Raw genomic sequence first — 26,619 nt, 5'->3', positions numbered from 1 at the left:
TCAGGTCTTCAGCTCATGAATATTCTACAGTAACTAAAATTGAGACATGTATGCCTGTAGAAATTTCCTTTCCCATCAGTTTCTCTGAATCTTGATATGAAGTATATAATATGTTACTAGTCTCCAAGTAGTTCGGTTCTTTTCTTCTGGCCTACAAATGCTTTGTGTGCTCTTTAATTATAGATAGATATCTCCGACCCCCAGCCCCCATGCAATTTCACAGATTTTTCAAAGATCTCAGAAATATTGTGCAAGAACTTAATGTGGGAAGGGAGATGCGTGGATGCTTTTTGTCTAAAAGGGGCTACAAAGAAAAGCTGCATGGGGCTCTGACAAGTAGCTAACAAGGTTTTGGGACTGGACCTGCAAGTAGATTGAGCCCCTTTGGGGGGCAATTCGAAGGATTCATCTTTTTCTTATGAAAATAAAGTCTTGGGAATCTTGGATCCCACAGAATTTTTTGTGGGGAAATAGATGGCACAAACTCACTGTGTCTTAAGAAAGCCAAGGATAACATGGTAAAATTCTTATTCTTGAAAAAACGAGATAGAATTTCCAAGAAAGAAATATTCTTCCTCCAAGGAAGCCACTTCTGGAGAGGCATATTGGTAGCCCAAACTATTTTAGGACATTTGATGGACAGGGAACATTTATCTGAGGATGTTGGAAGCTAACATTCTTCGTGAGGTAACGTTTTCTGTAGGAATTCCATCTACAATAATTTTTAAGAAGAAAACTTAGGGGTGCTTGTCTGGCTCAGTCTGTAGAGGGTGTGACTCTTGATCTGGAGTCAAGAGTTTGAGCCCCACATTGGGCATAGAGCTTTAAAAAAAAGAGGAAGAAAACTTTTAGTTCAGCAAGCAATGATTTTTTTTTTAATGTTTATTTACTTATTTGGGGGGTGGGGGAGGGGCAGAGAGAGAAAGACTCCCAAGCAGTTGTCCTTGCTGCTAGCCCAGAGCCCAACATGGGGCTCGAACTCTGAACCGTGATATCATGACCTGAGCCGAAATCAGGAGTTAGATGCTTAACTGACTGAGCCACCCAGGTGCCACTCAGCAAGCAATTATTAAAATGTCCTCCTGGTACCTCCAGTGAGGAGCATTTCTTTGTGTTAGGCCCTGGGCTAGGGATGTAGCCCCTGACCTTGAGGAACCCTGCAAGGTGGAGGTGAGGGGCAAGTCAACCAGCGGTTATTATACAGAGTGATGAGGTCTTTGCTGAAAACCTGTCAGACCAACTACCGAATACCTTCACGTCAGAGAAAAAGCAGTCTACTCTTTGAGAAAACTCAGAAAAAGTTCCATAGGTGGCATCAAATGAGATAATGACCTATTAAATGTACGTGTGTTTATGTATATCTTTACCTTGACTTGGAGTCAAAAGTCATCCAAGCCAGACTCTTAGGGGCGAACTCATCACACTTCCATGAGATAGGTATTATTGTTATCCCCACTTTACAGATTAAGAAGTAATCAGATTTACAGAATCAGAGATTTGCCCAAAATCACAGAACTTGTATGGGAGGTGGGGCAGGCCATGACTAGGCCCTAGCCAGTTTGACTGCAGAGCTCTCAGTCTTACTGGGCAGACAAGGACCACTAAATGAAAGGAAATGTGTAATGTGTAAACATGACCACTTTAGCATGTGGTTGGCATGTATGAGATTTTAAGCATTGGGGAGTAAGTTTTATTCCTAGCTAAAAGCTCTGGTATTACAGATGAGATAATACCAAGCTTTTGGTTAAGTACCCAGGAGCTTGTCTTAGTGTTAAACCTCTGCTGCCACTAGGACAAAAGGAGCACCTTTGCATTCAACAAAGCAGTGTTTTTGAACATCTCCTGAGTGCTTTCTTTGAATAGTTAGAGTCAGCTTCCTATTTCACATGTAGTCTGGTGAAGATGCCCATGATTAATAGTTTCTGTTTAGTTCCTAAACGCTTTCGGCCCAACAGATATCCCCCCACCCCTGCCCCAGGTAACTGCTGTCTTCAGTTTCTCATCTACTTCAAGCCTTCACCTTGGAGTCCTTGCTCCAAAATGTGGCCTTCGTGCTACAGCTACCCAAGGTCCCCTTTGCCCTGTTTATCCTTTTCCTTTCTGGCTCCAGTGGACCCCGGGGAAGGGTGACCTTATTAAAGACTCTTTGAAACAAAGTTGTCTGTCATCTCTTTAGAGACACCTCTCCCCCTCTCTACTGGTAACTCAAAAAGGAACTATCTCTGCTATCCACTCCTCCCACCATCCCTAGAGAAAGGACAGGTTGGAGTAATAACACGTGGTCATTGCTTGGGGTGAGCAGCTAGCTAGCTGCTATAGTGATTGGATAGTGCCAGTTCTCATCCCACCTCCTCCCTGCCATGAACAGCTGACTGGCTTCTAGGATGGGGGGGGGGCAGGTAGACACATAAAAAATTGCTCAGGACCCTCCATTCTGTGTCTCTTTCAACTTTGGCTTTGTTGTCTTCCTTTAATCATTTTTCACTCCCAGCTCTGCTGTTTCCCTTCCATCTATTCTCTGGAATCTTCCAAGCAAGCCGCTGTAACTTTGTATGCCCTCTCCACCCAGCCCCCTCCTCCTCCCCCTGGGAAGACAAGGAGAGCGCACCCTCTCCCTGTGGGGATAGGCCTGGGTAGCTGTTGTAACCTGAGAAAAGAAGGAAAAAGGCCAGGCCTATTGAGCCAGCAGTGAGCTCCCTGTGGCCTGCCAGAGGATAAGAACCTTGCTCACTCAGCGCCCTCCCTTTTTTCTTTCCCCTCCCCTGCTGCAGCAGGGCCCTCCCCCATCCGCACACACGGGCTGCTGGGTAAGTGGCAAGATGGCTCCCCTGCATGTCTCCGGCTGATCGCCGCCGCTCCGCCAATACAATAGAGCCAGCCACTACCAGCAGCCTGGCCCTCTTCCTCCTCCTTCTCCAGAGAGACCAATCCAGCCGAACTCGGGGTTTGCCGTGAGGACTTAACGCTTATCTCTTAAAAGCCAGATCTATTTTAGCCTCCCCTCACCACCACCACCACCACCACCTCCCCTTCCATTTACCATTTTTTGGATCCCCAGTTGCTGCATCTCGATTTTCTCTCTCTGGATCGGGTGGCTGGGGAGGAGGTGGTGGGCTCTTGGGACAAGGAAGGTGTTGTGGTTTTTTGGTGGTTGTTTTTTTTATAATTTTTTAGGATTTTTTTTCTTTGGTTTTTGTTATTTCTTCCATTCCAGAAAGGGATAAACAGCACTTCCAGGGGGAGAAAAAAAATCATGTTATCAGAAAGCAAAGAAGGGTGAGAGCCTCACATTTCCATGTATCCCTTTACCCTACCACTTTAGCCCACCTCATCTTCCTTCTCTTCCCCATGGCTTTCATTCCGTCTTTCGTTTTGGTTTGTTTTCAATCACTCTGCTTTCCCTCTTTGTCCTTCCTGCCTGATTTCTAATTGGCCCAACTTGCCCTCTCCGTGTGGGAAATAGGTATTTTTGGGATAAGTCTTTTCTTTAGATTTAGGCAGTTGAATCGCGTGTTTCTGTGGGGGCCGGTTAGCTGGGGGCACAGTTCCGATTTTCCCCTCCCCCTTCCCATGCATCCCTCCCTGCCTGCTCTGGGGAGGCTGTTCTGACCTCTGAGTGTCAGTCAGCCCGTTGGGAATGCTGAATTTTCTGGTGGTGGTTATCGGTGGGGGGCTTGGTTTGCCCTCTCCTGAGTCTTAGGCTCCTGCTCATCTTAATTTGGGGGAACCCAAGCACTGGGAACCCCAGTGTTTGGTGGTAGTGGGGGTGAGGTTAGAGATAGAAGTTAGGGATGAAAACAGAAAAAGGGGATGGAAAGATAGTTTATCTGAAGTGAATCTCTGGGATTCATTGCCTGAAATGGGAGCTAACTTGTGTGATTCAGAGTGGGCGTAGGGGGATTCAATATTGGGGGGGCGATACATGGTGTGGGGGGGAGGGTGTGTCTTGACTAGGAGGCCTGCTCTCTTTATCTCTTGGAAGTTGGAATGAGGGAGTGGGAGAAACTGGGCGAAAGCCGAATATAAGAACAATTCCTACACCTCTGAGCAGGTAAAAGTGGCCTGATTCTTCTCTGAGCTTTCAAACTCCAACAATTGTAGCTTTTACTTTTTGGATGACAGAGGGTCCTTGTTGAAGCTTGAACCTTCATCAGCCCTGCTTTCCCCGCAGCCCCCTCCCCCACAATTTCTCCATTCCTGATGTTTCCAGATCCTGTGGGTCAGTAGGTTTTATTAAGCAGTTGATTATAATAAACACAAGGTTGGAATCATTTGCCACAGCCACGGACATTCTTTCTCGTGTTTTTAAGCAGTCAAGCTTCCTTTAATTTCTCATGCAATTTTGTTAAAGATGCTGTGGCCAGGGGATAGGGAGGCCACAGGATTGTGGGCAAATCACAATGACTTTTGAGGGACTGTTTCAGAGAGGGATGTTACTCCTTTCCATATAAGAGTACTCTGGTGAATTACCTAAAAACAGTTGGGAGTCCTGACCTCACTCATCACACCTTTATCCTATCTGAGCAGTGAGTGGATGTGGATGCTACAATCTGTGCTCTTTTCCCAAAGAAAACAGTTTCTCACTTTTCCTGTGGGGGCATGGTCTCTAGTCTGATCTGAAAAGCAGCCCTCCCAACCCCACCCAAGTGATGAGGCATGGGGGTTTCCTGACCCAAAACCTAACGTCTTGCTCTCTCTTCCCCTTGGTTCTTTCCTGCCCTTCCCTCCGTACCTCTCCCCATACTGTCAGTGAGGAGAAGGAGGAAGTGACCATGGACACAAGTGAAAACAGACCTGAAAATGAGGTTCCAGAACCCCCCGTGCCTATTGCAGACCAAGTCAGCAATGATGACCGCCCAGAGGGCAGTGCCGAAGATGAGGAGAAGAAAGAGGTAAATTTCCAAGCCACCTGTTGGGGTGGGCGGGCAGGAACGGGCCTAGGGGAGAGAGTAGACCACTTTGATGATCCCTCTTACACAGTGGGATAGCTTTAAAAAGAAGGGACTAGACAGACTTGGATCAGGATAAGGGCCAAGGGAGAATTCGCTGGTTTAGCAAGGGAGACCCCTTGTGATGGGGACAGGGCTCATTGGTTCCCCTTTCCCTGTTGGGGAAGTAGTGTAGTGCAGACTGTTGGAAGTTTGTAACGAAAGGAAACGTCAATTAATGGCCCTTTATCTAAGACCCAGGCCCAGCTTTCCCTGCTACCCTCTCAAGCTTCTCCCTGTAGTGACTGTTAGCTTTCCCTCCTTTTTAAAAGCCTGTGGGAGTTCAACGCCATCTAGTGGGCTGTGGTGGTTCTCAGCTGACCAGCCATGCTGAGGAATTTTTGTTCCTCCTCTGCCCTCTAGTGGTCATATTGCAGAGATCTAGCTACTTAAGCCAGCACTTGGGTGAGCCCGGAGGCCCCTTCTCCATTTCTCTGACCCCTCTACTTCCTTTTTTTGGCATATATATTATCTTGTGTCCTGCACCCAATTCAGGGGGTTCCCCCCATCAGAGCCAGCGAAGTCTTCTTGGCTCTTAAAGTAATAGAGAAGGAGTTAGCTGGGTTTGGGAGTGGGTTAACAGGATGGGAGGGACTGTCGTGTGTGTAGCCTTTCTTTGGTGTGTGTTGCGGGGGTGGGGGCCGGTGAAAGTGATTTGATGTGCAGAATATTATTTATTACAAGGTCCTTCTTCCCCGTAAAACTTTGTCCAAGTACCTCATGTACGGTAATCCGCCCGTAAAATAAAACCCTGCCCAACTGGCCAATCGCTGATGCCGCCTCTTCCTCTGGACCCACCCGCTGCTACTGAGCTGCCCAATCAGAGCCGAGTCTGCTATCCAGGTGTCTTGGCCAGAGGGGGGCATGTATATGGGATCCTGTGATGGGCCCCCTTTTGCCTCCCTGCCTTGCTTACATCAGGGGGCCAAGAAGAGCACTGTTCTGGAGAGACTTGTATTGAGAAAGCAAAAAACATTTGGAAAGGGGTGGACTTGCATCATCTCCCTATTTGGGACACCCCAAGAAGAGCTTGTGTCAGTGCTGGGGCGCCTGCCCACATGCCCTTAACCCTTTTGAGGACTGTGGGTTGCCTTGTTTGCTGCAGACTGTTGGGATCCCCATCTAGGGCACCAAGACCTCCTAAAGAGTCAATGTTTGTGATCACAGTGCCATGCTGTAAAATTCCAAGTGGAGGCTCTCGGCTTAAGCTGTGACGACTAGGAACCCTGCAGAGAAGTCTAGGGTTTGAGCCCAGGGATTTAATGCTGATGACAGCCCAGCCATGTATCACCACTTGCTCATCAGAAGGACTTTCCTTTGGTCCCTGTTGTCCATGGTGAAAGGCAGCATGTTGGTTGCTCCGGCTTCTCCTCCATCCCTGGAGGCAGGGCCTCATCCATCCACCTGACTGGAACCACTGTCTCAGCTGGAGTCCCTGAGGAGATGCCACACACAACTCTCAGAAGAAAAGTATTCTGACCTTGCTGCTGAATGTGTGCCAGGTCCTGGGGCTGTCCACCTACTACCCCCAGCCTGCCTTCATCAGAGGCTCCATGATCCCACTCGGTGAGAGGACCCCCTCCCCATTTACAGGCAGAGGAGAAAGGGACTCTGGAGTCATCACCTGGATTCCAAGTATTGGGTGGTGGTATTGCTGCATCTTGCCACTGGTGGACATAGGGTCCTGCCTGCCTGTCACGATAAAAGGCCAGGACTATTCCTGCTACTCACAGGCCATCTCATCAGGGACTGCAAGATGATGCCCCTACAGGGCTGGGACTGATGTCTCTGCCCCCTTTCCCCCCGTACCCCTCGCTGAGCCTGGCCACCACCAGTGAACTGTCTTGACATCATGGAAACTGGGCAGCGTCCCCCCACACGTTTTCCTCCCGCCCCCCCTGCGCCCCTGGGAGGACTCTGGCAGTGCCGTGCTGACCACCACGCCGTGCGCCCACCTTTTTTGCCAACCCAACCCCCCACCAATTGCACAGCGCCTAGCAGGGAGGGCTCATTCTGATTGGACCGGCGGTTGACTAGATACAGTACACAGTGAGGTGCGATTGGCTGAACTGAAGATCCCAGGTGTGAGATGGTACCTGGAACATTTGTCATATTCCTAGTTATTTTCTTCTTTATTTTCTTCTTCTTTTTATTTAATATTTTATTTTAATTATTTTCTTTTTCTTTATTTTTCTGATTTCTTTATTGGATTTATTTATTTGGTTCATGTTTTTCCTGTTTTAATTAAGACCTCTTTTTTTTTTTTTTTTTTTTTTTTTTTTTTTTTTTTTTTTTTTTTTCCTCACTAACTTACCCATCGAGAGCGGCCCGGCTAGGGGTCAGGCTGGCCCTTAACGGAGACCAAGGAGACTTGGTTAGACGACACAAACGGGGCTGGGGGGTGGATGGGGAAAGGGGATTTCATCAAGAGGGTCCTGCCCTACCCTTTAGAAGGGTGGTAGGTCTTAGTTTTTCCAGAAATAAGCACTGAAATCTCAAAATGCTCTAATCCCCTTTTCTCTCTCTTCCTCTTTTTGCTCTGTCCATAGTCTTTTTCCCACTGAGTGTTTGGGGTAGAAATTTGCTCCAAAGCAGGTTTGGGAGTTTCTAGTCCTTGGCAGAGCCCCTAAGCCTTAAGCCCCGGTTGAAAGGAACCAGGAAGGCTCTGCTAGAGCTCTGTACAGTGGTTAGAAAGTCTGAGGCTCCCTGGGGACAATCTGCCCATCATAAAAACCTTTCTGTACCAAAGGCACCTTTAAATTCTTTCTGCTGGCAGTTGACTAGGGAGCCTCATCTCCAGTGGGTCTGGTGCTGCCCTGTAGGGGTGCGGACAGTCTTAACAGTCTGCTGTCCAAGTGACTCACTGCCAGTGTCAGTGGGTGTCAGGCTGGACAGTTATTCCAAAGGTGGTTTTCCTTGTTTCCTCATGTTTTCTGAGAGGACTTGATGACCCAGTTCTGGGCATACCTTATTGGGCTTGGTGTCCTCTTGACCCCTAGAGACCATGGAAGAGGGCATGACCAATGCCTTTAAAGGGCTGGGAGGCTCCTCAATTCCTCTTCCAGCTTATTTCTGGTTAAGCTAATACACAGGTGTGGTATGGACTAGATGACTTTTCCCTGCTGTGATGTTTGATTTTATTTTTTTCTCTAACTTGCATTGATTCTGCTTCGTTTTTGCCGTTTGCCGCTTCTGTTTTGGTCTCTGTCTGTCTCTGTGTCTCTCTCTCTCTGTGTCTTTGGAGCCTATGCTAAGACTGCCCCATCTAACCTCCTTCCCCCCTCTCTGTGGGGTGTGTCTCTTTCTCTTTTTTTTTTCCCCCCTTTTCTTCTCTATACAGAGCTCGCTGCCCAAATCATTCAAGAGGAAGATCTCCGTTGTCTGTAAGTCTAGCCCCAAATCCCTGATAAAGGTCAAAAGTAACCATAAAATGAGTTTATAGAGAAATAGGTTCCCATTCTTTCTCCATGGCATTCTTGGGTCACCTCTTCCCATCCCACTCCCTGTACCCAGCAGATTTCCATCTTGGCCATTTTGTAATTCAAAACTTCAGACAATCCCTGTCATTTTTCCTAGGTCACATTTCTTTCTTAACTAATGAGACACACTGCAAGGTGTCTCACCATTTCCTGTTTAGCCCTACATGCATTTCCTTGTCCAGGTATCTGAACCCTCAGAACCAGGAGTAGGTTTGAGGGATTCCCATATAATGCTTATCAGTTTATGTTTTCTTCTGAGAGAGAGTCTTAAGAGTGCTCACACCTCAAACAGTAACATTTTTAACATTTTCCCACCAAGAAGTTCTAAATCCATAAAAGCGTAATAAATCTTTGTAACTTAAATATGAGATCATAGTGTGAAAATGAATGTGAAGCATGATTAGATATGTCACAGTCTTAACTTTACTTAGATATTGGTATCACATAGCCGTGTTTTCTTGTATTCATATGTCCTTCTCAGTCTGCCTTCTCCAATATGTTAGCTGTTTTTGCCACTAAAAGTTTAAACTTCACACCACCCTAGTTACCCATCCCTCATTGCCTTTAGAGATTAGTAGTTTTTATCTGTCAGGAAGTAGCTCCAGCCCTTTTATTGTTCACTCTGAAGCAATGTTTCCCAGTCCCCAAATAAAATTTCCTTAAGTTAACCTTTTACTGAAATTCCAGTCGAAGGCTATCTGTATGTGTTATGGTGTGAACCAGCAGAGGACCTGAGACCATCTAACTGTTGGGTCCTGTTTCTTGGGGACAGCAGCTACCAAGGGGGTGCCAGCTGGAAACAGTGACACAGAGGGGGGCCAGCCTGGTCGGAAGCGGCGTTGGGGAGCCAGCACAGCCACCACACAGAAGAAGCCCTCCATCAGTATCACCACTGAATCACTCAAGGTGAGGTGGGAGGAGCCGGGGAAGGGAGGACGAGACACTTTGAGGTGGGAGTAGACACGGGCCCAGTGTAACGGGGTGGGGGGTATCTGTGTCCCAGAGCCTCATCCCCGACATCAAACCCCTGGCGGGGCAGGAGGCTATTGTGGATCTTCATGCTGATGACTCCCGAATCTCTGAGGATGAGACAGAGCGTAATGGTGACGATGGGACACATGACAAGGGGCTGAAAATATGCCGGACTGTCACCCAGGTAAGGCTTCTGCACCCCAGTGTCGGGAGGGGGCAGTGGACTCAGAGCAGGCAACTAAGGTGGAGTCTTAGAAGGGAAATCTGCCATCTGTGCAGAGGGTTGGGTTAATTGCCCTTTTGGATCAACAGACTACCAAATCTAACCTGTTGTCTGTAATAAAGTCATATTGGAACAAGGCTATGCCAACTCATTCTTATCTCTCTGGCTGCTTAAGTGCTAGAACATCAGCGTTGAATAGTTGCAACAGAAACTGTATTACTCACAAGGCCTAAAAATATTATCTTGCCATATACAGAAAAAATTTGCCCATTCCTGTCTTAGTTTTCCTCATGACAATCGAACCATTAATAATCCCAGGATCTGGTGGAAGAGAACTTAATCTTTCTCCTAGTTGAAAGAGCATGCTAGGTTAAATGTACCACCCCGCTTAGGAACAAGAGGCTGAAAATAATGTGCCAGTTTGGTGTTTAAGAATTCCTCCATTGTCTGATACTTACAGGTAGTACCTGCCGAAGGCCAAGAGAATGGGCAGAGGGAAGAAGAGGAAGAAGAGAAGGAGCCCGAAGCAGAACCCCCTATACCTCCCCAGGTTTCAGTAGAGGTGGCCTTGCCCCCTCCTGTGGAGCATGAAGTAAAGAAAGGTAGGTGAAGCGTGCAGTTCTCTGAATTCCCAGAGCACTTTATTTGGACCTCTTTTAAAGCATTTAATGTTTTCTGCCTTTTATTTTAGTATTTTGCATATCTGTTTTACTTCTGCCTCCTTGTTACTAAGCTGCATGAGAGCTAGGTTAGAATCTTTCAATCTCCAGGGGCGCCTGGGTGGCTCAGTCGGTTGGGCGGCCGACTTCGGCTCAGGTCATGATCTCACGGTCCGTGAGTTTGAGCCCCGCGTCGGGCTCTGTGCTGACAGCTCGGAGCCTGGAGCCTGTTTCAGATTCTGTGTCTCCCTCTCTCTGACCCTCCCCCGTTCATGCTCTGTCTCTCTCTGTCTCAAAAATAAATAAACGTTAAAAAAATTTTTTTTTTTAATTTAAAAAAAAAAAAAAAAGAATCTTTCAATCTCCATAATATGGAGCTTCACTTTGCACATTATAGGTGTTCAGCACATTAGGTGGAAGAGTGACTACGTGGTGGAGAATAAGAGAAAAGAAAGGCGTATCAGAGGTAAAAGAGCCAGCATTGCTCCCTGCTGAAAACAGTTTGTGTGCTCTTTTTGATAGTGACTTTAGGAGATACCCTAACTCGACGTTCCATTAGCCAGCAAAAGTCTGGAGTTTCCATTACAATTGATGACCCAGTCCGAACTGCTCAGGTGCCCTCCCCGCCCCGGGGCAAGATCAGTAACATCGTCCACATCTCCAATTTGGTGAGTCGGCGTTGTTTCCCCATAGCACATTGTTCAGTGGTTAAGAGTTTGAGCTTTGGGTTCCTGTTTCTTAGCTTCAGCTCCTAGATCTGTCAGTTATTCACTGAGCAACTGAACTTAATCTCTCACAACCAGTTTCCTCACCTGAAAAATAGGGACAAAGTATCAGCCTGTAAGGTTTGTCTGGAGGATTTGTGGAGGGCCTGGCACATAGTATCTCTGTTACCACTCTTCTCGCTTCCCATGCAAGAGAGTTCCTGACCCCTTTGCCCTCACCCAGACTTTGAAGCTGTCCTCCTGTGCCAGAGATTTGGGGAATCTGAATACTAGTTACAGTGTTGTTCTTGCTTTCTTTAAGACTCTGAAACTCCGTTTTCGCTGGCAGGTGCGTCCCTTTACTTTAGGCCAACTAAAGGAATTGTTGGGACGGACAGGAACTCTGGTGGAAGAGGCCTTCTGGATTGACAAGATCAAATCTCACTGCTTTGTAACGGTGAGGAAAGGATGCTGATCCTCTAGGTTGTGGCATAGATTTCCTTCTGTGACTAATGTGGGTGGAATTGAGGGCCCTGTGGCAAGTGGGAGGGATTGAGGCCTGTTGTGACCCTCCACCTTCTCCCTTCCTCCACCAGTACTCAACAGTAGAGGAAGCAGTTGCCACCCGCACAGCTCTACATGGGGTCAAGTGGCCCCAGTCCAACCCCAAATTCCTTTGTGCTGACTATGCTGAGCAAGAGGAGGTAAGAAACCTAGAGAAAGGAAGGAGGGGCAGGGGAGGCCATTATCTGCTAGAAACCAGCTGAGATCCTGGCCAAACCTGCAGTCATTGAGATTCCTTCTCCCTCTTCTCCCTCCCCCTTGGTTCCTTTGGTTGAACCATGGGGCTCCAAAATCTGTATGCCCTGGTACCTGGGCTCCTTCAGTGGGAGTGATATCATCTCCATCCTGACTGTCCTTGTCCCTCCTCTACCCACAGCTGGATTATCACCGGGGCCTCTTGGTGGACCGTCCCTCTGAAACTAAGACAGAGGAGCAGGGGGTACCACGGCCCCTGCACCCCCCGCCCCCACCCCCAGCCCAGCCACCACAGCATCCCCGGGCAGAACAGCGGGAGCAGGAGAGGGCGGTGCGGGAACAGTGGGCAGAGCGGGAACGGGAAATGGAGCGGCGGGAGCGAACTCGATCAGAGCGTGAATGGGATCGGGACAAAGTTCGAGAAGGGCCCCGCTCCCGATCACGGTCCCGTGACCGCCGCCGCAAGGAACGTGCGAAGTCTAAAGAAAAGAAGAGTGAGAAGAAAGGTACTTAGTGGTGGGGGCATACACACCCGTTAGCAGGGGTCCAAATGGGATGGGACACAGGGTCAGAGGCATAAAGTCTGACTTGCTTTCTTCCACTTCAGAGAAAGCTCAGGAGGAACCACCTGCCAAGCTGCTGGATGACCTTTTCCGTAAAACCAAGGCAGCTCCCTGCATCTATTGGCTCCCTCTGACTGACAGCCAGGTGAGTGCTCACCTTCCTGCTCCACTCAGAGTAGCACCCAGTCTTGCCGGCAGTCTGCAGAGAGAGTCACGTGACTAGAGGGTTGAGTAGGCCCAGGTGTTGGCTTAGGATAGTAAGGGGAGAAACTAAGCATCACAGAAAGAGGTAGTTTTAAGAACCACGTGCCAAGTATGCCACAGAGAAGCCAAACCCAAGAGGGTAAAGGTTGACACGAAGACAGGAACTGGGTTTATATAGTTGTGTCAGCCATGCCTCTTGGAAATTGATTTCCGTTAGCCAAGAAATCCATTTTCTTTTTTAAAAAAAATTTTTTTTTAACATTTATTTATTTTTGAGACAGAGAGAGAGAGCATGAACATCGGAGGGGCGGAGAGAGAGGGAGACACAGAATCTGAAACAGGCTCCAGGCTCCGAGCTGTCAGCACAGAGCCCGACGCGGGGCTCAAACTCATGGACTGTGAGATCATGACCTGAGCCGAAGTCGGACGCTTAACCGACCGAGCCACCCAGGCGCCCCAAGAAATCCATTTTCTAGATTCATCCACTTCTCTGCTTTTTTATTTCTAGAACTTTTTTTTTTTTTTTTTTTTGGGCACCTGGGTGGCTCGGTTGGTTCCATGTCTGACTTGAGCTCAGGTCATGATGTCACAATTCAAGAGTTTCAAGCCCCCACATTGGGCTCGCTGCTGTCAGCACACAGCCCACTTTGGATCCTCTGTCCCCCTCCACCCCCACCCCTGCCCTGCTTGTGCGTGCGCGCGCGCTCTCTCTCTCTCTCTCTCTCTCTCTCTCTCTCTCTCTCTCTCTCTCTCAAAAATAAAAAAAATTAAGAACATTCTTTTTTAATTATCTATTTAAGTGATCCCTACACCCCGTGTGGGGCTCAGTCTCACAACCCCAGGATCAAGAGTTGCATGCTTTTCTGACTGAACCAGCCAAGCACCACTAGGATTTTTTGCTTTTTACTTGTTTGTTTGTTTGTTTGTTTGTTTACTTGGATTTTTTGCTTTTTAAATTTAAGTTTCTTAGTGATGGGCCTTTTGGGAATTTGAGGCTGATATTACTCAACTAAACAGAAAAGTGGTTTGTTCACATCTAGGTAGCTAGGGAAATACCAGAGGCCAGGCATGACTGGTGCCACTACCTGTTGTGGGTATAAAAGGTAAAAACTTGAATTAAGACCCCAAGACAAAGAGATGTGATTGCTGACACTTCTTGCTTAACAGCAGAGCTGACAGTGATCCTGAGCTAGGAGGGCAGGGTCCAGATGCAGATAGACAAAGCGGGACTGGCATGAGCAGGGCCAAGATGCCTATTCTCTACATTTGCTGCCTGCTGCAGATTGTTCAGAAGGAGGCAGAGCGGGCTGAACGGGCCAAGGAGCGGGAGAAGCGGCGAAAGGAGCAAGAGGAGGAAGAGCAAAAGGAGCGGGAGAAGGAAGCAGAGCGGGAAAGGAACCGACAGCTGGAGCGGGAGAAGCGTCGAGAGCACAGCAGAGAGAGGGACAGGGAAAGAGAGAGGGAAAGGGAGCGTGACAGGGGTGATAGAGATCGGGATAGGGAGAGGGACCGGGAGCGAGGCAGGGAGAGGGACCGCAGAGACACCAAGCGCCACAGCAGGAGCCGGAGTCGGAGCACACCTGTGCGGGACCGGGGCGGGCGCCGCTAGCTGGGAAAACTTGAGAGGGAGAGCTGCAGGCATCAGCCACCCTGCCCTGGGGGGTTCGAGGCCACAGAGGGATAGGTACAATCTCTACCACCCTATAACCAGGGGTCTTTCACATCTTTTACCCAGTGCTGAAGTATGGCTGCCACCTGTCCCCACATACCAAATGGAGTAGTGGCCATCTTTCCCCCCCAAAGCCCCACCCCCATAACCTATCTCTTGGGAGTTCGCCCTCTTCTCCCTCTCATTTCCCATGATAAATCTGAGAGGGAAGAGCTAGGTTAGGGAGGGAGGCGGTTGGCCCAGAGGCGGGGAACAGCCAGGAGCCCCACACCTCTTTCATTTTTCCTCCATCCTGCTCACCACCTCCTTTGGGTACTCACACCCCCCTCTTGGGAACAGCCGGGGCCAGGACTGGGTCACCTATGAGCTGAATCAGCATCTCCTCCTGAGTCCCAGGGCCCCTGCAGTTCCCAGTCTCTTCTGTCCTGCAGTCCTTGCCTCTTGCCCACCGGTTCCACTTTATATCCACCTTTTCCTTTTGTTCAATTTTTATTTTTATTTTTTTTATTATTAAATGATGTGGTCTATGGAAAATAATAAAAATCTGACTTAGTTTTAACTAATGTGTGTTACTGGCCTTCCTTGGGCAGGGCGTGGGGGAGAGCCAAATTGAGTTGAAGAGGACTGGTAGCATGGAAGCACCACTGTTTGCACTCCCTACACTTGTTCAGGAAGCCTGCTGCTTCCTGGAGCAGGGAATTCCCGCCCTCCATCTCTGCCTTGGCTGTAACCACGTCGCCACAGAGGATCTAACTCACTGGAGGGCAGAGAGGGGAAGACCCCTGCCAAGAGGGGTTGTTGGTTGGAGGGTTGAGGAGGTTCCCAGTCCTTCCTGTGGTGTAGGCTTTTGGTCACCTGCTCGCCTCCTTCAAGGCGCCTCCCACGGCTGCCGCCAGGGGGCGGCAGCCACTAGCTCAATGGGAACCTGTAAAGGAGCTTCCCAAAAAGGCTCCACTCCCCACCTCCGTCCCCTCCCGCTGCTGGCGTGCCTCGGGCCCTGACCTGTTCCCTGGGCTCAGCCCGCGGTCTCCCTGGACCCTTCTGCCGGGCTTAAGCGCTGCCCCAGTCGGCCCGCTCTGGTGACCCGCACCGGCCCCCCAAATGCCGCCGCCTTGTGGCCGGGGTTTACAGCCGCCCCAGAGGCCGCCCCGGGAGCTGGAGCCGGGCCTCTCCGCAGCGGGCTCCTAATTCCCCGCCTCACCACACGCTCGCCCTTCGCCCCGCTGCGGGCGGTGTGCGGGGGCCGCTCGGCGCTCCCGGCTTCACCCTCTTCGCCAGCCGTTGGAAGACGGCCTGGCGCCGGGGCCTGGACGTCCTCCCGCCCAAGTGGCCCGCCGGGCGCTGCGGGCCCGGCCCGGGAGGGGCGCTGCATCTGTATGCGCCCGGCGGCCCGGCAGCGCCGCCCCCGCCCCCGCCGCGCGGGCCCGGGCTGGCCGGGGAGGGTCGGAGGCTGGGCTCTCTCCCGCGCGCCGCGGAGCCGCCTCGCTCCTCCGCAGGCGGAGCCTCCTTCCCCCGCCCCCTCCGTCTCGCTCCCTTGTTCTCGCCGGGGCCGCTCAGACCTGCAGCGGAGCCGCGGCGCCCGCTCCGATCCGCTCGGGGCTGCGCCCCCGGGACCCGGCGACGGGGGCGGGCGGGGACGCTCCCCGCCGGCCTGGACCCCTCGGCACTGCCAGGTAAGGGCGCCTGCCCCGGAGCCCGGGGTCGACAACCCGCGGAGGGGCAGCAGGGGGCCCGCAGCCTGCGGGTGTCTTCAGAGCGGTGCGCTCCGCGGCTGGGAGCCCACTGCCCGCTCCCGTCTCCCGCGCTCTACCTCTTTCCCTTCTTCCCTCGCACCTACTCTCCCTCCTTTCCCCATTTTCCTCTCCCTCGATTTCTCTTCATCCTGCCTTCTCTCTGCCTGTTTGCCTCCTCCACCTCTTCCCTCTCCCTCTTGCCCTGTCTTTCTCCATCTCCTCTTCCTCTTTGCCTTTTCCTTCCCCTACCTTTCCTTTCCTTTCTCTTTGCCTTTTCCCGCTCTCCTTTCCTTTCCCCGTCCCTTCCCTTTCGCCTCCTCTTCCCTTCCCGCTATCCTGTTTCCCACTCCTCCAGCCCTTCCCTTCTCCTCGTCCCGCCTCCCGCTCTGGTCCCCCGGCTTCCCTCCGGCTTCCCTCTTCGGCTTCCCTCTTCCCTCGGGGGGGGGCAAAGGACTGGCAGGTGTGTTTCTGCTCTGGGGAAGGAGGGGTGGCAGCCACAGCTACCTGAGGGATGCCCCCCAGGAGGAGAGGGAGGAGACAGCAGTGGGAAGGGTCCTCTCTCCAGCTCCCTTCCCGAAGCCCCTCCTGGCCACCCCCTCTCCCAGATTGAAGTTCTCCAGGCCTGGCCTGACCCCCCATAGCTGAGGGCTGCCCCTGTCTGCCCATCACACACAGAAAGCCCCTCTGCCCCCCTCCCAACCATTCCCAAGCCTGTTACCTATGACTCCTCTCTGCCTATCACACATCCAGGCTGCCTCCTTTGATCTCTTTCCTTGTGTCTCTTGCTGCCATTCTGTCTCAGTCTGTGCCGGACAGTGCCTGAGTCTGGGTCTCACCCTCAGTAACGTCGTATCTGTACTCTCTGCTCTCCCTTCCCAGCCTCCTGGCCCTGGCCCCCAACTCTACCCCCTCTTCTTTCAGGGCCGGCCCTCCACTCTGGAGTCCCCCTTCAAGGACTTCATCTGGCAGTATGAGCTGGGGGCAGGTTCTGGAGAGGTGGGGTTCTCCGTGAAAGAGGGACTTTCACAGGCTCGCAACCCTGTCTTCGGCTGCACTCCTTGTCATTGCTCAGCCTGACCCTAGACACCCTGACACCACACCTCCATGAGTCCCAGCCTCTGGATTTTAAGCCCTTTCTCTGGTAGTCCCCATCTCCTCCAACCCCCTGGCTGCATGCCCAACCTGGGAGAACAGGGGCCACATTTAGGGTTCTAAACCCTTCCGGCATCCCCTCTCCTGTTTTCTTCCCCAGCTTCTCGACTCAGAGTTGACTGGCCAGAGATTTATCAGCTTGTAGGGCTGGAGGTGAATACAGGCAGAGCCTGGGTGGAGAGAAGGATCAGACTGTCTGCTCTGTCTCAGTCTGGGTTCTGGGCAGTGGGATGTCTGGTTCCTTGGAGGTCTGATTCTTCAGCCTCTAACTTTGGTTGGGGGGTGGGGAGAGTTAAGGGTTTCTTTGACCCTGAACAACTACCTGTCCTACAGGTGTGGATCCATGGGGTAGCTCCAACGCATCTGCCCCTCTGCCCCGGCCAGCTCATGCCTCAGTACCCAGGGACAGTGAACAGAGCCCCGGCTGGAGCCCAAACATGTGGGGTCTGGTGAGGCTCCTCCTGGCCTGGCTGGGTGGCTGGGGCTGCATGGGGCGCCTGGCAGCCCCAGCCCGGGCCTGGGCAGGGTCCCGGGGGGGCCCAGGACCAGTACTGCTACGGAACCGAAGGAGCTGGGTGTGGAACCAGTTCTTTGTCATTGAGGAATATGCCGGTCCAGAGCCCGTCCTTATTGGTAAGGTAAGGATCAGCCCTTCCCGTGTCTACCTTGACTCTTGAGGCCCTTAGGCCCTGCCCTGCAACTTCATCACTTCTACAATGACCTTGGTCCCTCAGGACTCCCAACGCTCCACCCAGTCATAGACTTAGACTCTTTAACCTTCTGTCCCTATGCTTGGAACCCGCTGCCATTTTTCCCTGACCCCTACAGCTGCACTCGGATGTGGACAGGGGCGAGGGCCGCACCAAGTACCTGCTGACCGGGGAGGGGGCAGGCACTGTATTTGTGATTGATGAGGCCACAGGCAATATCCATGTCACCAAGAGCCTGGACCGAGAGGAGAAGGCACAGTACGTGCTGCTTGCCCAAGCCGTGGACCGAGCCTCAAACCGGCCTCTGGAGCCCCCTTCAGAGTTTATCATCAAGGTGCAAGACATCAACGACAATCCACCTATCTTTCCCCTCGGTCCCTACCACGCCACAGTGCCCGAGATGTCCAATGTCGGTGAGTACCCCAACTCTGACCATCCCGGGGTCCGTCTCCTGGAGCACCCTCACCTCTCCTTCCCTCATTGCCGTCATGTCTGGGTCCCCCTCATCTGCTGTTCCTTCCCACCTGGCCCTGCCCCTGCTGAGTGGGGGTGCTGGGACACCCCACAGGGACGTCAGTGATCCAGGTGACGGCTCACGATGCCGATGACCCCAGCTACGGGAACAGCGCCAAGCTGGTGTACACCGTGCTGGATGGACTGCCTTTCTTCTCTGTCGACCCCCAGACTGGTGAGAATAGGGCTCAGGAACCTGGGGGGGCAGCCATGGGAACAGGCACCCCCTGACTCCACGTCTCTCCCCAGGAGTGGTGCGGACCGCCATCCCCAACATGGACCGGGAGACACAGGAGGAGTTCTTGGTGGTGATTCAGGCCAAGGACATGGGCGGCCACATGGGGGGGCTGTCGGGCAGCACTACAGTGACAGTCACCCTCAGCGATGTCAACGACAACCCCCCCAAGTTCCCTCAAAGTAAGGGGCCAGTGCTGCCACCTGACCCATCCTTTGACCGCCCCACCCCCTACAGCCTCTGGAGAAGTCTTCTCTCCCGCCCCTCCCTTAGCCAGCCCCCAGGAGAAGGAAGTGCTGGGGGAGGGAGGAGGGCTGGGACCCCTCTAAGAATATTTCCTCTCCATCCACACCCAAGGCCTGTACCAGTTCTCTGTGGTGGAGACTGCTGGGCCAGGCACCCTAGTGGGCCGTCTGCGGGCCCAGGACCCAGACCTGGGGGACAACGCCCTCATGGCATACAGCATCCTGGACGGAGAGGGGTCCGAGGCCTTCAGCATCAGCACAGACTCCCAGGGTCGAGATGGGCTTCTCACCGTCCGCAAGGTTAGTCTCCTGTCTGCTAACACTTGCAGACTCACTCATGCGTGCCTCCTGCCCCATGAGGCACCCCTCTAACTGGTCTACAACAGACTCGGGACCACCGTTGGAGCTTAGGGATCATGGTCATCCAGTCGTCTTTCAGATGAGGGACTGGGGCCCAGCAAGGGGGAATGACTGGCTCAGGACTTTTTATGTAGCCAGTCTGTGGTGGAGCTGGAGGCACACCTAGAGTTACGGACTAAGTCATCTGCCTCACTCTGACCACCGCGGCCACTGCCTCTCAGGTGCCCACCTCTCCTATCAGGTGGGCTGAGCACTGGTTGCATGGAGAGGGGACGTCTCTCTTACCTCCCGGGAGCTTGGGCCTGCCCTGGTTTCCACGTGCCTCAGTCACTCCCCGTCCCCTCCCCATAGCCCCTAGACTTTGAGACCCGGCGCTCCTATTCCTTCCGTGTGGAGGCCACCAACACCCTCATCGACCCAGCTTACCTGCGGCGAGGGCCCTTCAAGGACGTGGCCTCGGTACGCGTGGCTGTGCAGGATGCCCCAGAGCCCCCTGCCTTCACCCAGGCTGCCTATCATCTGGCAGTGCCTGAGAACAAAGCTCCCGGGACGCTGGTGGGCCAGGTCTCAGCCTCTGACCTGGATTCCCCAGCCAGCCCAATCAGGTGAGCTGGGGTGTGGGCAGGGGAAGGGCCGGGACTCAGGGAAGGAGCTCAGCAGCAGGCTATTCCCACTGAGGATGGGTCCCCTTCATGAAAAAATCACACTCACCTTCTGGCTGCAGGAGCCCACTCTGCGGGACTGGGGGCCAGGGGAGGGCTGGAGGACCTGGCTAATTACCGCTCTCCAATTCCACCCATCCCTCTGAGAGGATAACAGTGGCACCTCCCAGTGGCGGTGCAAGCAAATGCAATCTCTTGCGAGGAGCTTGGTGGATGGGTGATGGCTACCACTATTGCTTCACATTTACCAAACGCTTGACCACATTCAATTCTCACGACCGCCCCGTGAAGTAGGCATGATCATCACCCGTTGTTTTTAGAGACGAGGCCCCGAGAACTTAAGTTACTTGCCCAAGGTTACATCGCCAGAGTTGGGATCCAAATCCGGATTTGTCTGCCTTGAGAAGAGCCACTCTTCCCACCTCTGGGCATCCCTGTCACAGGAATGAGGGAGGTGCTGGCATCATTGCCATTTTGTGGTTAAGTAAGGAGAGGTTGAACGATTCACCCAAGGTCACACAGCTGCTCTCAGGCAAAGCAAAGCTGAAACACAGGTCCCTGGGTCCCCAAAACAGAGCCCAGAAGTCTGACAGACAGATCATATCTACCCCTTTTCCACCTCTTCCTCTCCCAACCCCATGAAACCCAGTCCCCCTGAGTCTGAGGACAGGTGTTTAATGTTTATGACTTCCCAAAATGATTTGTTTTTTAAGGGGACCCTAATGTGAATCATGGCTCTGGGTACACGGGGCAGGCTCAGCCCAGACGAGCTCGGGCCCTCTGCCCAGAAGAGCCAAGAGGCCCAGCAAGGCAAACAGAAGGGATGGAGGGGTAGCAGCCAGCTCCGGCCCTGCCCCAGATCAGCCCCCAGCTCCACTCCATCTTCCCCAGATACTCCATCCTCCCCCACTCGGATCCAGAGCGCTGCTTCTCTATCGAGCCCGAAGACGGCACCATCCGCACGGTGGTGCCCCTGGACCGCGAGACTCGTGTCTGGCACAACCTCACAGTGTTGGCCACAGAGCTCGGTGAGGAGCCCTGGGTCCCCAGGAGAGGGGAAAGCAGCAGCCTCCTGGCAGGGGAGCTGTCCCTGAGCAGGGGGAGTTGGGGGGGGGGGGGGGGGGCAGTCACTGCCACCACTCCTCACTGTGTGCAGCGCCGGGTCCCCAGCCTGGATCATCACCACCAGGCAGGCCTTCTGGTCTCTGAGGCTGGGCTGGCCTGGGCACAGTGGGTCTGCCTGCACATTCCCCTGACTTTAAATTCACTCCCATGCCTGACTTTCCCCAACTGGGAAACAAACCTAACCTCAGATAGCTTCCAACCCCTAACAAACCCCAACCTGCACCTTGGCAGACCCTGCCCTTCCCATTGTCTGCTGCAGGCTGAAGCCAGCGTTCAGGGAAGGGCTGGGTCCCTCCTCTGGGGGCTGACTGGGGGGGGCCCCAGAAGCCCCTCTCAGGGAAGCCCCGCAGAGAGCCCGCAAGGTAGAGGAGAGGGCCCAGCTCCTGCCCCTGTCAGCTACCAGTCACCAGCAGCATGGGTTGACTACCTCTGGGCAGCCATGGCCACCGGAGATAGGAAGACCTCCTTCCCCTTTGTGAACCCCCCCTCTCACCCCTGTTCACGCCCCAGGGTCTCCTACATTTTCTCTCTGTGTCCTGTCTGTGGGAGTTGTAACTGTGTGCACAGACGTTTGTACGTGTCAGTGAAGAACTATATAGTATGTGTACGTGTGAGTGTGTACTTACGTGTGTGTATAATTCTGTGTGTGTGAAAATACACACACGTATTCGTGTGTATATGTAGTTGAGTATAGAATATTTGTGCATATGTGTAATTTGATGTATATGATAATAGGTACAAGTGGCCATTTATATATATCGTTTTGCATGTGTGAGTGTTTGCGGACAGGTAATTTATTACTTATTGTGTATCCGGCACTGTTCTAAGTACCCAATGTGAACGAATTAATGTAATCGCCACTACAACTTTATGTGGGAGGTATGATTAGTTCCCCATTTGAAAATAAGGAAACTCAGGCAGAGAGAAGTTAAGTAACTTCCCAAGGTCACACAGACGTTAAGTGGAAGAGCCATCAGACCCAGTCAGGCTGCAGAATCAGAGCAGTTATCTCCTCTCGGTGTAGAATTTTCTGTGTATGGGCTTATGTTTATGCCCATGTCGCTGTGTGTTACATAGAAGTGCTTGTGTATCTGTCCATGGGAATGCCCCTGCGTGTTTACATAGTGTGTTTGTAGTTGCCTGTGTATACATAGCCGTGTGAGTGTGTGTGTGTGTGTGTGTGTGCGCACGCGCGCGTGTGCACGCGCATGCTCCCCTCCCTGCCTTCTCACCCTCCCACCAAATCCTGCTCTGCCACGAACTCCAATATCAAGTAGCAGGCCCCAGGTCTTGACTGCAGAGAAGGAATGGAGCCCCAAACCCTTGGCTGGGGAGCCCACTCAGCCTCCCTTGCCCAGGCTGGGACCTTAGCCCCTTCACCAGGGCTAGCCAGCTCTCTCCCCACCTGGAGAAGGACTAAAGAATGTGGGAGGCTCAACCAGGAGAGGTGAGCACCAGGGTGGGCAGGGGTACCTGTTTTCCATTCTCTCTTGGATGGCATTGGCAGTGAGGAGCAAGGCAGGGCAATGATGAAGCCACCTGATAAAGGGATGCATGAAGAAGGGGGCCTGTGTCTAGCTCTGGTACCCAGGCTGGCCTGGCTCCCCAAGGCCAGCTCTAAGTGATACTCATTGCTATACCATGGCCTCCCGGACCTCTGATGGGGTGTGTGTGTGTGTGTGTGTGTGTGTGTGTGTGTGTGTGCGCGCGCACGCGCGCGCGTGTGTCTGTCTCTGTCCCACGCACGCTGTGTATGAAAATGCATTCTCTCGACCCGGGGGGCTGGTGACACTGTATTCACTGTATATATCCAACATCCACTTCGTGTGTGTTGTATTTGCTTTAAATGCTGAGTGTACATCGAATATATGGTATGAATGTGTTTATTTCATGACTATTATATGTGTGCATCCTGTATGCACTTTGTGTCTACCTTTCATTCACGGTGCATGTGCCCTGCATGTGGGTTATTGTATGTATGTATTGTGGGTGCTTCCCTCCTGCCGAATGTGTGTGCTGCATTGCACATATCTTGGCTACCACGGGAATGTTGTGTGCACTTGGTATTGCTCCTTTCATTTCACAACGCTGTTTCTCACTCGCATATTGCGTGCATTTCTCGTGTGTTGCACGTGCATGCTGTGTGCTGCATGTGGCATCCATGCCCGTGCACCCTGTGTGCTGTGTGTAAACTGTGGCGTGTGTGCGTGTGTGGGGTGTATGTGTTCGTGTTCTGGCTTCAGACAGCTCCGCACAGGCCTCCCACGTGCAAGTGGCCATCCAGACCTTGGATGAGAATGACAACGCCCCCCAGCTGGCCGAGCCCTACGACACCTTTGTGTGTGATTCTGCAGCCCCTGGCCAGGTGAGCTGCTGAGGCAGCAGGGTTGGGACCTCAAGACCTCCAGCTGCCCACTCCATACAAGGCCTCTCTTCTTCCTCCCAGCTGATTCAGGTCATCCGGGCTCTGGACAGAGATGAAGTTGGCAACAGTAGCCATGTCTCCCTTCAAGGGCCTCTGGGCCCTGATGCCAACTTCACTGTCCGAGACAACCGAGGTGGGTAGCCTTCTACCACTGTGCCTGTGCCTGTCTCCCTGCTCTTCTCTTCCTCTGCCACCCCCTAGCCCAGTCGGCCTGACTCCTGACCCACATATCTGGGCCCTCCACTCAACAGAAAGTGGATGGGGATTTGCACGTTTTTGCTCTTTGCAAACCTTCCCCATCGGAAGCTGTCTCCGTGGGTCGCACCCACCCTACAGGGGAGGTGTCCCCGGAGATAGCCAACACCTTCCCTCTCCCACAGATGGCTCTGCCAGCCTGCTGCTGCCCTCTCGTCCTGCTCCGCCCCGCCAGGCACCCTATCTGGTTCCCATAGAGCTGTGGGACTGGGGACAGCCAGCTATGAGCAGCACTGCCACAGTGACTGTCAGCGTGTGCCGCTGCCGTCCTGATGGCTCTGTGGCGTCCTGCCGGCCCGAGGCGCAGCTCTCCCCCGCTGGGCTCAGCACTGGGGCCCTGCTTGCCATCATCACCTGCGTGGGCACCTTGCTTGGTGAGTCAGGCCACCGTGGGACATAGATGAGGGGTCCAAGGCTGCAGGGGGTATAGAGAGGAGCCAGATCCCTGGACACAGGGAAATCCACCCTAGGGCATGAAGGAAGCATCATGCCTGGATTTTCCCACTGCCTCATGTGTCCAAGAGAAAAGCTCTGGCCTCATTTCCCTGACATACCAATCCGCAATGACAGCCACAAGCCATAAAAACTGTTTATTGAACCCTGACTCTGGACCACGTGTGGTGCCCAGCACATCACTCGTGCTATTTCCTTTCATCCTTTGAACAGCTCTAAGAGGTAAATTTGTTTTCCCTGTTTTCCACACAAACCCTCTAAAGGATCACAGAGGTTCAGAGAAGCCAAGCAACTTCCCACAGTCACACAGCTAGTAAGGGGTGAAGTCAGGACTCAAACGAGGTTTGCAAGATGTCAGACCAAGGTCTTGCCACCCCTAGGCCACACTGTCTCCTCTGTCTCCCAACCTGCCTGCGGTTCAGAACGGAACCAGGCGCCCTGTTCCGGGCCCTGCGGGCTCAGCGCCCTGTGTGCGCCTCTCCCCCAGCGCTGGTGGTGCTCTTTGTGGCCCTGCGGCGGCAGAAGCAGGAAGCGCTGATGGTGCTGGAGGAGGAGGACGTCCGCGAGAACATCATCACCTACGATGACGAGGGCGGCGGCGAAGAGGACACCGAGGCCTTCGACATCAGCGCACTGCAGAACCCCGACGGGGCGGGCCCACCGAACCCGGGCCCTCCAGCGCGCCGCGACGTGCTGCCCCGGGCCCGGGCGCCACGCCAGCCCAGGCCCCCCGGCCCCTCTGACGTGGCCCAGCTCCTGGCGCTGCGGCTCCGCGAGGCGGACGATGACCCCAGCGTGCCGCCCTACGATTCGGTGCAGGTGTACGGCTACGAGGGCCGGGGCTCCTCCTGCGGCTCCCTCAGCTCCCTGGGCTCCGGCAGCGAAGCGGGGGGTGCGTCCGGCCCCACCGAACCACTGGACGACTGGGGGCCGCTCTTCCGCACCCTGGCCGAGCTGTACGGGGCCAAGGAGCCCCCGGCCCCCTGAGAGCCGGCCCTGGCCCTGCCCGCCGCGGTGGGGCAGCCCGCACAGGCCCTCTGAGTGAGCTCCCCCGGGGTCCAGGCAGGCGGCAGCAGCCCAGGGGCCCCCAGGCCTCCTTTCCTCCCTGTGTCCCTCCTCCCAGCTTCCCCAGGGCAACCTCCTTCTTACCTCCCTCCTCCTGAGTCTGTGTGTCTCCCTCCAGGGATCTCTGTCTCTTTCTGTAACGCTCTCCTGTCTGGGTCTGGATTGTGTGGCTCGACTCTGAATCTCTCTGTTCTTTCACTGTGATTCCACTCTCTCTGTGACTCTGTTTTTGTCTCCCGGATTCTAAATCTCTCTCACACCCTCTCTCTGTCTTCCTTGCCCACATACATGCTCTGTGTCTGTCTCCTGCCCACATCTGCCTGCATTCTCTCTGGGTCCCTGTGACTGGCTTTTTGGTTTTTTCTGTTGACCATCCCAAAAGCAAGAGAAACTTCCAGCCACTGCTGCCCACCCTCCTGCAGGGGATGTTCGGCCCCAGGTCAGTGTCCCTAGATGATGGGCCTGGGGGCACAGGGATGGCCTGAAGCCCTCCTCCACTCACCACCTCGACCCTGGGCTCTCCTGTCTTTACAGACCTGCCCGCATGGTTCCATCCATCACTCATGGCCTCATCCTGGCTCCACTGGCCTCCAGCAGAGAGAGGGTGCCAGCCCACCTCCCAGGGCGAGAGCTCCAGCACACCCCACTCCCGCCATGGCCGCCTCCCTGGAGCTCTGCCCAGCTGTTGGCCTGCCTTGGGCATCCCAGCTCTGGGCATTGTCTTGCGTGCTTCCCAGGCCCCAGGGGGAGGGGAGGGAAGGAAAGAAAAGAGGGAGGCAGCTGGGGAAGGGGAAAAAGGGAGGAAGGGGAGAGGCCTCCATCTCTAATTTCATAATAAACAAACACTTTATTTTCTAAAGCTGGAGCCCTGTTTTCAGTTCCACATGCAGGTTTCTGTGCAGGGCTTCACTGTGCCATAGGGTGGGAGGAGAGGCCTAGCCCATCCCCTCTGGCTCACTCTCCTCTCTCCTTTGGGGGGCAGTCCACTTCAAGCCCCTCTAGCCTGAGGAGGGTTTGAGTTGATTCCATTCAGGAAGTAAGTACCCCCACTCCCACTGCCAACTCCCCTGTTTCCTGTTGGTCTCAAAATGTCCAAGGGAACTAAGAGGGATTGGCCAGAGGGGAGAGTGGAAAGGAGAAGGGGGGGTGAGAGCTATTGGGAAGAATAGAGGAGAGATGAAAGGAGGGAAAGAGTGGTTTTCAAACCAGGGAAAAAATGTGGCTGGGGGGCAGCAGAGGGGGGCAAGCCAGTCCTCCTGTGGCCTGTGGTGCCCGGCAGGAGAGGGTGGCTGGGGTGAGACCGCCGGTCACATTGATTCTGGGCCCGGCCCCAACTTCAATTCTCCCTGGTCCTCATCTTACTCTCCATGGAACACAAAGGAGGAGGAAGAGGGACCAGGGAAGTGAGCTATTGAGGGGCCAACTGACCAAATCAAAGTCATTTGGGGTGGGAGCTAAGCAGAGGG

At 53.4% G+C, this 26,619-nt stretch overlaps 2 protein-coding genes across 14 annotated transcripts in view; both read left to right on the top strand.

Moving 5' to 3' along the window:
- ACIN1 (apoptotic chromatin condensation inducer 1) overlaps positions 1-14,779 on the top strand; it is a 34,496-nt gene extending 19,717 nt beyond the window's left edge. For 5 of the 10 annotated variants that reach the window (XM_003987469.6, XM_003987468.6, XM_019832805.3 and 2 more), the window contains 11 exons: positions 4,751-4,892; positions 8,329-8,371; positions 9,240-9,373; positions 9,471-9,623; positions 10,123-10,264; positions 10,844-10,989; positions 11,375-11,482; positions 11,622-11,729; positions 11,966-12,290; positions 12,392-12,492; positions 13,834-14,779. In XM_003987469.6, coding sequence (XP_003987518.1) covers positions 4,751-4,892; positions 8,329-8,371; positions 9,240-9,373; positions 9,471-9,623; positions 10,123-10,264; positions 10,844-10,989; positions 11,375-11,482; positions 11,622-11,729; positions 11,966-12,290; positions 12,392-12,492; positions 13,834-14,160 — 1,729 coding nt within the window. In that variant the 3' untranslated portion in view covers positions 14,161-14,779. Of the gene's footprint in view, positions 1-2,643; positions 2,952-4,750; positions 4,893-8,328; positions 8,372-9,239; positions 9,374-9,470; positions 9,624-10,122; positions 10,265-10,843; positions 10,990-11,374; positions 11,483-11,621; positions 11,730-11,965; positions 12,291-12,391; positions 12,493-13,833 lie in introns of those variants that run through there. The other 5 variants (XM_019832806.2, XM_003987470.6, XM_045059675.1 and 2 more) reach the window with 5 other exon arrangements.
- Positions 14,780-15,748: 969 nt separating this feature from the next.
- Positions 15,749-26,012, top strand: CDH24 (cadherin 24). Of its 4 annotated transcripts, XM_023255583.2 has the most exons (14): positions 15,759-15,893; positions 16,875-16,949; positions 17,439-17,743; positions 17,934-18,228; positions 18,384-18,503; positions 18,578-18,745; positions 18,921-19,108; positions 19,520-19,773; positions 20,722-20,858; positions 23,199-23,320; positions 23,402-23,513; positions 23,761-24,009; positions 24,576-25,592; positions 25,688-26,012. In XM_023255583.2, exons 3-13 carry the CDS (start codon positions 17,543-17,545, stop codon positions 25,073-25,075), a joined length of 2,346 nt encoding a protein of 781 aa, XP_023111351.2. In that variant the 5' UTR covers positions 15,759-15,893; positions 16,875-16,949; positions 17,439-17,542; the 3' UTR covers positions 25,076-25,592; positions 25,688-26,012. The 4 variants fall into 4 exon arrangements, with proteins under 4 accessions (XP_011281437.2, XP_023111351.2, XP_023111350.2 ...); XM_011283135.4 differs by lacking the exon at positions 16,875-16,949 and having other exon boundaries at positions 15,749-15,893; XM_023255582.2 differs by lacking the exons at positions 15,759-15,893; positions 16,875-16,949 and having other exon boundaries at positions 18,048-18,228.
- Positions 26,013-26,619: the final 607 nt, after the last annotated feature.

Source organism: Felis catus, chromosome B3 (assembly GCF_018350175.1).
Source record: "Felis catus isolate Fca126 chromosome B3, F.catus_Fca126_mat1.0, whole genome shotgun sequence".
In the NCBI taxonomy this organism is placed as follows: domain Eukaryota; kingdom Metazoa; phylum Chordata; class Mammalia; order Carnivora; family Felidae; genus Felis; species Felis catus.
Note: the sequence above shows the minus strand (reverse complement) of the source record. Positions and strands in the feature narration are given on the sequence as shown.

Bases quoted from the DNA above. Each gene is read 5' to 3' on its own strand.
- CDH24 (XM_011283135.4), top strand. From the start codon at position 17,543: ATGTGGGGTCTGGTGAGGCTCCTCCTGGCCTGGCTGGGTGGCTGGGGC. The intron at 18,229-18,383 runs GTGAGTACCCCA...GACACCCCACAG, and splicing joins GCCCGAGATGTCCAATGTCG to GGACGTCAGTGATCCAGGTG. The intron at 18,746-18,920 runs GTAAGGGGCCAG...TCCACACCCAAG, and splicing joins CCCCCCCAAGTTCCCTCAAA to GCCTGTACCAGTTCTCTGTG.